The 12,575-nt window shown below is 31.9% G+C and overlaps 2 protein-coding genes across 5 annotated transcripts; both read right to left on the minus strand.

The window, feature by feature from the left end:
* LOC109353433 lies at positions 1,583-4,534 on the minus strand. Of its 3 annotated transcripts, none has more exons than XM_019595709.1 (3): positions 4,433-4,534; positions 2,947-3,310; positions 1,583-1,947 (listed from the first exon to the last, which is right to left on the minus strand). In XM_019595709.1, the coding sequence occupies exons 2-3, from the start codon at positions 3,273-3,275 to the stop codon at positions 1,938-1,940; spliced, it is 339 nt and encodes a 112-aa protein (XP_019451254.1). In that variant the 5' UTR covers positions 3,276-3,310; positions 4,433-4,534; the 3' UTR covers positions 1,583-1,937. The 3 variants fall into 3 exon arrangements, with proteins under 3 accessions (XP_019451254.1, XP_019451253.1, XP_019451256.1); XM_019595708.1 differs by having other exon boundaries at positions 4,380-4,478; XM_019595711.1 differs by lacking the exon at positions 4,433-4,534 and adding an exon at positions 4,386-4,404.
* Positions 6,637-11,237, minus strand: LOC109353569 (U1 small nuclear ribonucleoprotein A-like). 2 transcript variants are annotated; one of them, XM_019595905.1, is made up of 5 exons: positions 11,025-11,237; positions 10,471-10,643; positions 8,253-8,346; positions 7,604-7,692; positions 6,637-7,124 (listed from the first exon to the last, which is right to left on the minus strand). In XM_019595905.1, the coding sequence occupies exons 1-5, from the start codon at positions 11,113-11,115 to the stop codon at positions 6,840-6,842; spliced, it is 732 nt and encodes a 243-aa protein (XP_019451450.1). In that variant the 5' UTR covers positions 11,116-11,237; the 3' UTR covers positions 6,637-6,839. The 2 variants fall into 2 exon arrangements, with proteins under 2 accessions (XP_019451450.1, XP_019451449.1); XM_019595904.1 differs by having other exon boundaries at positions 6,637-7,133; positions 11,025-11,236.

The following is a 12,575-nucleotide window of genomic DNA, read 5'->3' on the forward strand; positions in this document are numbered from 1 at the left end:
TTGTTGCATGTTCAAGCAACAACTTTAATATCAAATTTGTCATACTTATCCATTCGAGTTAATGGTATAGTGCCAATAATAAATGCCGGGAGTATTTCTTATGAGGAAGTCCTAGTTATTTGTGATTATCTAGCTGAAAGAAAAAACAACATGGTGTAACACTTATACCATTTTATATATAATAAAATAATATTTTTATCATTAGAAAAAAAAACTTCTCTATCCAATGTTTAGAGAAAATTTCGAGTTGTTTTATCTCACTTGCCTTGTAGGATTGCGATTGCCTAGCTATATTATGTCTCAAATATTATTAGTTCAATCTAGACAAAGATTATTTAAGATGCTCATAAATAATCTGGCAAAATATAAATAAAAAAAGGCTTAAATGACATGTCTCACTTTAATTTAAGACATTTCTTGTTATGAATTTGAACTAGACTATAACCACCTATTGGAGTGATTGTGAGTTTTCAACCGCCATATCTCAATTGTCATTGTTATCATTACCATCACCACTATTATCACCATTCTTATTATTGATAACTATCACCTCAATCACCCTCTCATGTAGCCATGAAGGGTATCATGAGACAGTTGGTTAGTAAAGGATTGTTGACAACAATGGCAGAAACTAAGAATTTAAGAGAAAAAAAAAATTAATTTGGAAATAATATAGTCCTTCATCATAACAGTTTAGATTTTAAAAGTTTTAAAGTTCCAAATTTTTAGGTTTGAATTTGGAAAGTTTATTTAAAAATGACACTAACATAGTCCTTTCTCCTCTACAAATATTTTCTAGTTACTATTTCCTTCTTAGAAGCATGAGATCCTGAACTGAAACATGATACTATAAGTTATAAGTCAGAAGCACAATAATTGTACTAGTTATCACTCAATAAATATAAGAGTGATGAAAAAGCATGAATACTTTAACATATTAACAAAGAGTGTAAAATGTATGCACTGACAATGTAAAGATTTAAACATCATCAATGTATTATCCATCATTCATTTGCAATACTTTTATTTAAAAGTCACTAATAACTAAAAATTAATGGTGGAAGATATAGTGACGGTGTAAAAAACCTTTACAAGGTTGTATGTTCAACAAACTTAAATTTAAATTGTAGGGTATATATAACATAGCTAAAAACTTATAAGGTTGTATGTTCAACAAACTGTCATTAATTATATAAAGTATTAATTAAGGGGGTGAAACCTGGTTTGCCACATGAAAAAGTTCCAAATTTCAAATCTAAGAGCATGACTTTGTTCAATAGCTAGATTAGCTTTTGGATTAGGTTCCTTCAATCATTCTGATCTCAAAGAAGACAACATGATAGTAATGAAATTAGGAGTTTATGGAAGGATAAATGGAGAAGAAACAATGGTGATGAGATTATGACAATGTATATATAATAATGTGAGGAAGAAAACCCATATCTAACTTTGTTTGCATCAACAACAAAAATCTAACATTGTTATAACCAAAAAGGTCAAGTTCATAATCAACCCTTTCTTAGGCTTCTCTTATAATATATTTTCTATGAATATTCAGTGTAAGGTCTTATAGCAAGTGACATTAGGCTCAATCTCATGAAATGTTAATTGTTATGAACATTCCAACAAATATTACTTTTTAATGTATACAATTTCTGCTCAAAATCACAATTGTTTCCATCACAGGATAGGAAACTCAACATAAAATTCACCATGAAGGACTTGACCGAATAAAATCATCACTAACATACCTTGTCATAAAATATCCACTTTATTCTTGTTAATTAGATTGTAAAGATGCATATGATACCCAAAATCATGGCTCTCAATGTCCACATGACCATGTATGTAACTTAAAACATTGTTCCAATTGAAGGGCCTTCAAAATATGTGTAACTTACACCAATAATGTCTTCAGTAATAAGAGTGCAAAAATCTCAAAGACCCCTGAAATATTGCAATGGAATGTATCAGTACAAATAGAACCAAAATACAACCATATTAATAAAGACCAAGGGAGTAAAAACATTAAAAGGGGATGAAGTTATCACAAAATGGACAGACTAGTTATGCATTTAGGGATAAAATACCGTACCCTACTACAGGTAGGCTAACATTCTTCTGATACGAAGGTTCATGAAAAACGAAGAATACAAAGGTAGAAGACAAGAAAACAACGACACATACAAATAGAACGAATGCACAAAACAAACTCAAGAATAACATTGAAGGATGATAGTAAAATCTCTATACCTTGTATTTTAGAAGAAAATGCATTTTAATTTAGAAATGGAAATTCTGAGACATGAACACTACATCTGTTTGGATAAGATTTTGACAAAGTTTTCAGTCTTTTTTTAAAAGCAGGAATTAGTTGCTTCTGAACATAATCAATTATGCTTTTCATAACTGTATCCAAACATACAACAGCTTAAAATTTTCACCGAAGTCTTCTAAGAATCTAATGTTTACACTATCTAGGGTTACCTTCCCATTTACTTCCAAATAAATAATGAACAGAGCAACAACAAAAATTATCTTCCGGATCAATTTATGTCAAAATTTTAGATGAAATTCCAGGCAAAAAATACTTCTCAGTTCAGCTAAAAATCACATTGCTTTGCATAGAGATTGCAGCGTAGATAGAGAGGATAAAACTACAAGAAGAGCATATATTTGTTATCTTAATCCTATTTTCTGTCAGAATTTCCTACAATGTACTAAGGCATAGTGACAAAATTATGGGAAGGATATCATTTGCAGTTGAATAAATCATAATATTTTTGTTTACAATCATTTACAACATTGCACTATATTTCAGGGAATTTAAGTTAACTAACAAAATGTATTTAAACCGTTAATGTAAAAAAGTGAGGCAAGGTCAAAGTGCATATTTTGCTATCTTCAAAAGTAAGAAAATTCGACATTTTGATCGTTCTTGCTTACCTGACTTTCTTTATCATAATGGCCTTAAGTTTCCTAGCAAGGTCCTCAGATCGAAGCCTCCGCTCTAAGTTCTTTCGGGCTAAGACACGTTTCTCAGAGTTCTTGATATGGAATCTCTGTTCCTGCTTTATCATCCTCTCGATCCCACTGGATTGCATCTTACGCTGCATCAACGCCAGAGCCTGTTCCAAGTTCCCATTTAACACCTTCACTCGTATGCCTCTGTATTGCTGAAGCTGGGGTAGTTGAGGATTCCCACTGATGAAGGGTTCAACGGCATGACCTGACTTTCTGACTAAGCTCCATAAATGCTGAGTGACCGAGTTCATATCTTGGGAGATGAGGGCGACCACTAGTTAACAACCTTTTGAAAACAGGTATAAAAAAAGAAAAAGGAAGAAAAATCAATTTTCACAAACAAACAAGACATTTGTGTATAGAGTGTTATTTGATTGTGAACAAATTAGATTGCTAACATATTAAACAAGACTTATAATGCTTATAAAAGGGTCTACTATCAGAAAACAAGATAGAGTGTACTTGTTAACTAATGAAATATTATTTCAACTATTATACTTTTCCTTGGTACACAGCAACCTTCCCAAGTAACACTATATTAACAAACCCCTTTAAGAAAGCCAAGAAGCAAAGCAGAAAACAGAAAAATTCCAAGCTATATCGAGGGGTTTCAGTCTAGAAAATCAGGAGTTTTCGTAAATCACATGCAAAAGAATTTCCTCAACTCAAATCTCTGCCAAAACCAGACCCTTTTCAGAACTTTTCTTTCCCAGCAAGGAGAACTCTTGCAAAGAAGCCTGACATTTTACCACCTGCCGCATAATTAACTACATCATTGTTACCAAACACATGCTACCGGTCCAGTGCGGATCCAAAGTTCACTTGGGTATGCAGTTAGTCACTTTTTTCATTATTTTAACAAAACTTTCTATAAAGTGAACCCACTATCTGGTACCCATTATGGTAAATTCTGTACGTGCTACAGGTAAACAACATGATCCGGTAACTACGAGCTATATGCTGAAAATTAAAACAATCACAATGCTATAGTGCAGTGATAAGCAAACTACTTTCAAGCAAAAAATGTGGCTTCTTGAGAGAGAGAGCCTAACCCTATATAGCTCCATTACTCAAAGGCAATAATCTTAGACACAGAATGTTGAAAAACCACATGAAACATAACAAAAGAAAAATAAAACAAACATAGATCATGGAATTGTTATAATGGGCACGAAGATTATGATGGGAAATGAAAAGTAGCGATCTTTCCTACAATTAAACCAAAGTTAAATTAAATTCAATGCATAATATAAGGCTAACTCCATAAAAAACAAGTTTCAGAAACATAACAAAAAATATTTGAAAGAATTGATAATAGGATAATTGAAAAGAGAGTGAAATTGAGGAGTGAGTACAGTAACAGATGCAGTATTGTTATCGATGAGTTCAGGTGGTGAAGATTGCTTACTTCGCTGCAATTGAGTGTGATAGGGTTCCTTTTCACTGTGTCTGAAATGAGGGATTTGGACTAGGTAGTTTTTTTTCCTTCATTGAATCGGGTATTTGGGTTTGGGATGGGCCTTACTTAACTTGAATTTTGCCCAAGTTAAGAGAATAAAGTATTTTCTCATCATGCTATAAAGATAAGTTATCTCATTTAACTATGTTATGTGCACTATTTTTTTGTTTTTAGAATTATTTTTATAGAAATGATTAAATATAACATACGTCATAATTTTAATTGTCGGAAGAGGTAACTTATCTTCTTGTATCAGAAGATACTCTATTCTCTAAACTTAATACAGTAGATATAGGTGTCTAAACGGGCTAGCCCGGTTGGGTCGGCCTGCCAAGCCCAAAAATGTATAGGGCTTGGGTATCATTTAAGACATTTTTTATTGCATCCGAGCTTTTTAGCCTAGCCCGGCCGGGCTATATGAAAACTGGGCTCGGTCCGGGCGGGCTTGGGCTACCTGTTTTTCCTTATTTTTTAATCTTTTTTAGAACCATCGGCTTGATAATAAGCTTTAGTTAACAATTATTTTACAATAATGTTATAAAGTTAAACATTATATGAATTTTGAATAAAAAATAGAGTAATGTGTATACTATAAATATTTATAAATTATAATAATGTTATAAAGTTAAACATTATATTATTTTTCATATCTTGCATAATATCTTTTTAATCCCAATAAAAAATAATGTAACAAATCAAATTAGAAGACATTAAATCATATAGATTTCACTTTTCCTTTGTTAATTGTGTACGTAATTAGATTTAACTTCTACAACAAAAATATAATAAAGAAAATAATTTTTTCAACAAAACTAAAAGACAACATAATTTTTTTCAATAAAGAACTTCACACAACCAAATTTAATATAATAATTTATAATAAAAGTGTTGATAAATAACATACAAAGTGGGTAATATTTGGGTAATATTTTTTATAGTGTCTAAAAGTTTATATATTATAGTGAAATCCAAATTATATTGTGTTATAGTGTGAGAGTCCAATAAAAATGAGATACTTAATAAATGAGTTATGTTAAAAATTATATATATGGACTTCACTTCTTAACTCAAAAACAAGACATTAGATTTATAAGTTTGACTGTATTGGGCATAGGAAGTGTGTTAAAAATGTTATATATTAATATCAAATTATATATATATATATATATATATATATATATTAAATAGATTAAATGAGTTAAAATTTAAATAATTTTTTTAATATTATGCGGGCTGGCCCGCCACAACCCGCAACCCGCTTAGGGCGGGTTTGGGCTACAATTTGATATGCATAAATTGTATCTGGACTTTTTAGCCTTGCCTGATTTAGCCCGACCTGATTTAGCCCAAATTCGTCCGGGTAGCCCATTTTGACACCTCTAGTAGTAGAGATTAAAATATTACTTTTGATGAATGAACACCTTAGACAATATACGATTAAGAATGAATGCATTAGGAAAAAAGTTGATTAACTTTTGTAATAAAAAAAAGGTAGAATCTATCTTTAAGTGATTTGAATCTATGTGAAAAGGTCGATAAAAAACCTCAATATAGAGAGTATATCAAATAGAGGTTAGTCAAATTTCTACATACGGAGGGATCTAAAAAAATCATAGCCGAAATAATTAAGAAAGATTTAAAAATCAATATTTTGTCAATAAACATATTTCATGATAAAACATGTAGTGTTGTTTTACCTATGTAGTTGACTTACCTAATAAGACTAAAGTTCAATTGTTGGCATATTAAGTTTATAGTAATGATATTTCCCTAAAATTAATAGCTAAGATATGAAGTAAGTGAATCTCTTCCCAAAGTATGTATCATTTATCAAAATTAATTAGAAAATGACTTATTAATTTTTTTGACTTAAATAAAAAAAATTCAATCAATCACAATACATTGAATGACACATTATTTAGGACTAACAAGTATACTACTTTCTTTATATTGGGAGGTCATTAATTGACAAATGCCAACTTTAAAACAAAAAAATGTGCAAACTTTGGATAGGAAAAAGTAAAAATTCGCTCGCTTCATTAAATACATCTCTTACCCATACAAAGTATTTTTGGGTTCTTTACTTCTTTATCCATTTCACATATCAAAAGGGTCTTTTAAACAGTGAAGCAACTTTATAATGGATAAGCTTGAACTAGTTAATGATTTATGAAATACAATTTTTTATAAGAACACAAAAGTTATTACTCTTAACTACAATCATACAAGCACCAAAGCTGTTCAGAGTAAACACCATTTAAGAAGATACAGCATTGCATTATATAGACTAACAACTCTATGTTCAGGATATGTATGATTCATGGTCTTCTCAACTCATGTTGAAGAAAACTGCTATCTATTTCTTGGCATAAGTTATCAACATAGGGTTCTGTGGGGTTATCTTGAAACTTTGTAGCGCTTGCATTGCGACCGTGGATTGCATCTCATCTCCATACTCGACAAACGCAATTCCGGGCTTTGTTTCCACCATTCTAACTTCCTTGAAACCAGGATATTGAAGAAAGAGCATTTGCAGCATCATTGGTGTTGTTTCATTGGGAAGATTCTGGATAAAGAGAATATTATTTGGAGGAGCAGGAGCCTCGGGTACCATAGATTTCGCACCACCAGGATAGGGTATCTGGGATAGCTGCATTATAAGAAACAGTATGTAGCATATGTGGAAACCAAGTAAACATGGTGATCAGAAAGAATATTAAACAAAAAATTGTTCATGCTTCTGTATATTTGAATCATTTGCTTTGAAACAGAGAGTGCTTCATCTCATTTGAATTTTTAGTGTTGAAAAGAATCTCTCCTTTTCTTACCTTCTGCTAGAATACATCTTTCTTCTGAAGGCTTTTATCAGAAAATTACAATATTTTTCATGGCAAAAACGCAATAGATCAGAAAGTAAACTTTCATGTTAGAGAAATTTTCTTATGGGATGTGCTCTACTTGTACCTACTATGTCGTAGCATAAGTCCAAAAGCTAATTTCCCACACGATAAAATAATTCTGAAGTTGGTAAATACAAATGAGACAGACTACCAGCAAAATTAATATGAATTTAACATGATTTTTGTCAAAAAATAAACTAAAACAGAACAAGAAACTTACAGCAGGTGTTGCACCATATGCACCAGCATACGCTGGATTTATGCCCATTCCAGCTAAATTAGCATCATGCTGGTCCTTCCGTTTTTTCCCTGCAACAAAATGTAATGATTTCAGTTCTGTATAGGCTTCTCCCCAAATAGAAGCAATTGTTTAATGATTATGCAATGCATTTAACAAGATATGCACAATTATATTGTCCATGTTATACACCCTTTCCAGCAAAAAAGTTCATCCTAGATGTTCAAAAATAAATAATAAGCATGCCCACTGCTGATCTATATATAAAAAAATGTTGCAACTTTATGATATTCAATAACTAAATTGTCTTAGTTTCCTAAAGGCAGGTTGGCATTACTATCATGTTTATTACAACTTTTCCTTCTTTCAAGTATCATTTACAAAGCAACAAATCAATTTGAACCCTAAAAGTTCCTGCCCAACCAAAAAAAAGAATCTTTTATTTTCAAAAAGGGAGACAATTCCATGAAATGTTTTGGGCCTTGTACTTGTTGGAATTTGTGGTCATTCCGTGCTTTAGGCTTCAGTTTTAAAGAGGAACTGAGCTTTATTTAGTTCTTTTTTGTTCTCGCATGTCAGGTTTTACCATATAATATCCTTACACGAGAAAAGAGAAGTGGAAATGTCTTACCTTTGTCATCATGCCTCTTACGTCTTTCCCTGGGAACAAAAGTACCATCAGCCTTTGCTATTACATCTGATTTAGTCTTTGCATACTGTATTCTCTGCATAAATTGCAATGCCAAATTCAATCTCTTGTAAGTTCTACTGCGCTGACATAAACTGAGAGGAAACTATAGCATATCTGAATCATCAACTGGAAGTAAGGAGATGAAGTAAAAGAATATGCAAATTGTCAGAGTCAATCTGTTCCCTTTTCCAAAAAGAAAATAAAAGAGTATCCTTATTAACAAAACACAAATGAGAGGTGTGAATATAATACAATTCATTTCTGAAGATAAATTATTTCCATATTTTTATTTGACTAAGCAATAGAGCGAAGAATTGTATTTTCATATGGGACAAATTAGACATGTCAAAGGGAATTTTATGGAAATATTTCTGCTAGGGATTTGCAAATGTCCATCAGGAGAATGTACCCAAAAACTAATGTTCAGCATGAGAAGTGTGTACAGATACCGTTCCGATATAAGTAATGTCCAGTAACCCAATACAATGAGGACGATACATAAAATACTGGTTCTAGCCCATGCTCCATAAGACCACTAAGTCATATGGCAGGTTAGGCCAATTCAAGTGAAGCACAAACAGGAAAAGTGGGCAACCAGAGTTTTAGCAGACAAAGCTAAACAGCCATTTTCTTAGTCTAAGAGCACTCGGGTAGAAATTATAATTTTGTCAATTTCCTAATGCCACATAATGCAGTCAGACCATACATCATAGAAAATGTAAAACACTTTTTTGTGCTACATTAATATAACATCTAGAGTAAAAAATCACTTTGATCCTCCAAAGATAGAATGACTGCAAAGTTAGACCTCCAAAGAAAATGACCACCAAATAAGTCCCAACAGTTTAAAATAGCCACCACATTGGTCCTTCTAGGAAGTTATTTGTTGGCCATGTGAATCTTTTAAGAACTGAAATTTACACTAGTGGTGGTCATTTTAACTTTCAGTGACTTATTTGGTGGCCATTTTCTTTGAGGACTAATTTGGTGGCTATTATATCTTTAGAGGACCAGATTGACATTCTACTCTAAAATCTAATTTGATCTATGAAATTGTGTTACAACTTATTGTATGAAGTATAATGAAAAAAATTCCTTTGGGACCGACAAAAGATGATATTTATCCTTGAGGCTCTGTAAAGCATAGTGTAGTTAATTTACTTAAAATGATAAATCATTGATGAGTTAAGTTAAACACAAGTTAAACACAAACCCACATTTTGGTCAATGGATCCTTGCCCTTGAGAATAAATATTCTCACATTTCACAAGCATCAGTTATCGATAAAGTCCTAGACTAAATCTTTCTAAAATCAAGTTTCCCTGCCAAGTATAGATCTCCCTATTATGTTTAGTGAAGGAATATGGGGACTAAGAACCTAGCTGATAAAGCGAACTTACTCCACTAATTTTTAGCACACATGAAGGCCAATTGTAACAAGGCAAGAGCAATGTCATGCAACATATGACATGTTGGACACTTGTCTTCTACTTTTTTCATTCCAATTACCCATGAACAATTTAATATCTACTAAGAATAAAAGAGTTGCTGCTAGATGAGTATCACTCTACAACGCTCCTTTTCTTATTTATCCTCTAATCCTATGACATGTATATTATGCTAAATTTCAAAACAAATTTATTTCCAACCAGAATAGCCAATCCAGCTTACAACAAGATTGTTATACATTCCAAGCATAAACATGATTCTTAGAATAGAACCAAAACAAAACCACATAATTCCAATTTAATCAAGACTATATATAAACACCTTCAAGTCTTGAACAACATCCAACCCTTTCCCCGTTAGATGGGATCGACTTCATGAATAAATCACATCTATAGAAAAACCACTTAAATCCTAAATTCTTCTCAATAGCTTTGCCTATAGATTTTCTCGGTCTCCCTTTACCTTTAACTATATGGCCACCCTAAGGCTACTACAAGTCTTCTCAACAACCTAACATGAGATTCTAACATCTTTTCTATGCTAGGTTAAGCTTATTCACTTGTTCGTGCCACCCAACATTCAGTCATACGCATCACAGGTCTTATAGTTGTACAGTAAAATTTTCCGTGAATTAACAAATTACAAAGCACACAACATATTTGGAGTTGAAATCTAAAATTGGAAGTGGGAAATGTATAAAGGATCATACCATGGGCTTATCATAGAAAGGGAAACCTTGCAATTGCCTAATGGCATCAGAAGCAGAAGACACATTCTCAAACACCACCCAAGCTTGACCTTTATGCTTGAGAGTCTTGAAAGCTAAAACTTCTAGAATCTTCCCAAACTGAGAGAAAACAGCCACCAAAGATTTCTTCAACTCTGCATCCAATCACAACAATCATATCATACAGATTCCACAAAATATTTTACCCTAGTTGTCAATTGCATAGCATAACTTGTCCCTTTTTTTCATACCGACTATATATAGCATCAGTCACAAAAAAGGTCGGCTCGGCTCAGTACACGAGCCACCCATAGATGTAATCAGTTATCAGTCTTATCTACAAGCGGAAAGACTGTTCCCATAATTTGAACTTGTGACCTCATGGTCTCGCTGAGCAGCAACCTTACAGTTGCGTCAAACTCGGCGGCATCGTTCACAACAACCCAAAAGGATAAAGAATAAATATAAAATTATGATTGATATATGTTTATTAATACTGAAATAATTAAAAAAATAGAATGCTTAATAAGGTGTACTCTCAATCTTAATCTTTTCATTAAGGTTGTTGATGTAGATGGTCACGTTCTTAGGGACTTCATCACCACCCGCATTGACGGTTTCAGACATGTTTCTGTCGACGGCGACGACGGAGCTAAAAACCTAACCCGCTGCCGGAGATGATGTGTGAAGAAAGCCAAATCCGATTTAAAAAAAAACAATATTCTTCCTCTTTTGCTTTTTTGTTTTGGGATGCGTTTTGTGTATGGGCCTAATTCAATGGGTATTGTAAAGAACAAAAAGAGAAGAGTTTTTTTTCTTGAAGGCATACAAGTGGACAAAAGAAGTATATCTTCTATCTCATGATTTGTGTCACTTGTTTCAATTGGTTGAAAAAAAATTGAAGTTAAAATTTTAATAATTAAGTATTTTTTATGAATAAAAACAAGTGGCACATAAACTTACATAATATGTGAGATAAAATATGTACATGTGGACAATGGAGTGTAAAAATATATGATTTTCCTATGTGTGAACTAAGTTAGTTGTGAGTAACTAAGGGAAGATTTTGGTTAACTTTATAAGTGATTTTGACCGAGGAAATATTAGAGACTAATCTAAACAAATAAAATTAGAGGAAACATTTATGATGACTTTGATTATGGGAGGATACAATGGTGTTGTTTTATTCGTAGAGTTGATTTTACTAGCTCTTGTGCAGTTTCCTTTCTCATTTTGACAAGCATGCCTCATAGTTTTAGTTTGAAACATTATAGATCAAATTAATCTGGATACACGAATGGACGTTGGTTCAAGCGGTACATATTTGATTCCCCTTAAGCAAGAACTTGGGTTCGAGTCTTATGGATGGAAAAAATTAATCTGGATACTCAACCGCACTTTGAGAAAAAGTAACTATGTGCTATTTCTTAAAAAAGTCTCATCAATTGTCTACTTACATAAAACCAAAGGTACAAGACAAATAGATACAATTACTTTAATGAAAAATGTAAAATTTTATTTACCAACAATAGATTCTAACTTTTCGGGGAACATATTTAGTATAGTAAAAAGTATATCACTTTTTATGATTCTGTGTATCATTTCTTATAATTGATTGAAAAATCATATATTAAGTGGAGGTAAAAGATATTTATGATAAATCTTATATTTAAAATTTAGTATTTAAGTATTTATGATTAAAGATATGCTCATAGTTTTTAGCATTATATTAAGTGTTTGCTCTGGGTTATATGTATAGAAAATCTTTCTTAATGGAGGTAAGCTTAAGTAATCTCTAGAAGTGTTATTAATATTATATTGGTCAGGAATATTAGTATATTGATGTAGCAGTTTAACTAGTGATTCACTGATTAAATTACACATTAATGAATCCACTTATTCAAAGAGTATGTTAAAAAGAATTATTCCACGTCTTAATAATTCATTTTAGGACAATCTAATGATTTAAATTAATGAGTAAATTCCAAGCATTAGATTATCCTAGAACTAGAATGATTGATTAAGATGTGGAGTACGTTAAGTTTTTTAACTTACTCTTGAAGTAAGTGGACTTATATATATATATA

Source organism: Lupinus angustifolius, chromosome LG08 (assembly GCF_001865875.1).
Source record: "Lupinus angustifolius cultivar Tanjil chromosome LG08, LupAngTanjil_v1.0, whole genome shotgun sequence".
Classification (NCBI taxonomy): domain Eukaryota; kingdom Viridiplantae; phylum Streptophyta; class Magnoliopsida; order Fabales; family Fabaceae; genus Lupinus; species Lupinus angustifolius.

Excerpts from the sequence above, each read along its gene's own strand:
- LOC109353433 (XM_019595709.1), bottom strand. The coding sequence starts at position 3,275 with ATGAACTCGGTCACTCAGCATTTATGGAGCTTAGTCAGAAAGTCAGGT.
- LOC109353569 (XM_019595904.1), bottom strand. The coding sequence starts at position 11,115 with ATGTCTGAAACCGTCAATGCGGGTGGTGATGAAGTCCCTAAGAACGTG. Across the intron at positions 7,693-8,252 it reads TAAGAGGCATGATGACAAAG|GGAAAAAACGGAAGGACCAG; the intron begins GTAAGACATTTC and ends ATTTTGTTGCAG. Across the intron at positions 7,134-7,603 it reads CATATGGTGCAACACCTGCT|CTATCCCAGATACCCTATCC; the intron begins GTAAGTTTCTTG and ends CTTATAATGCAG.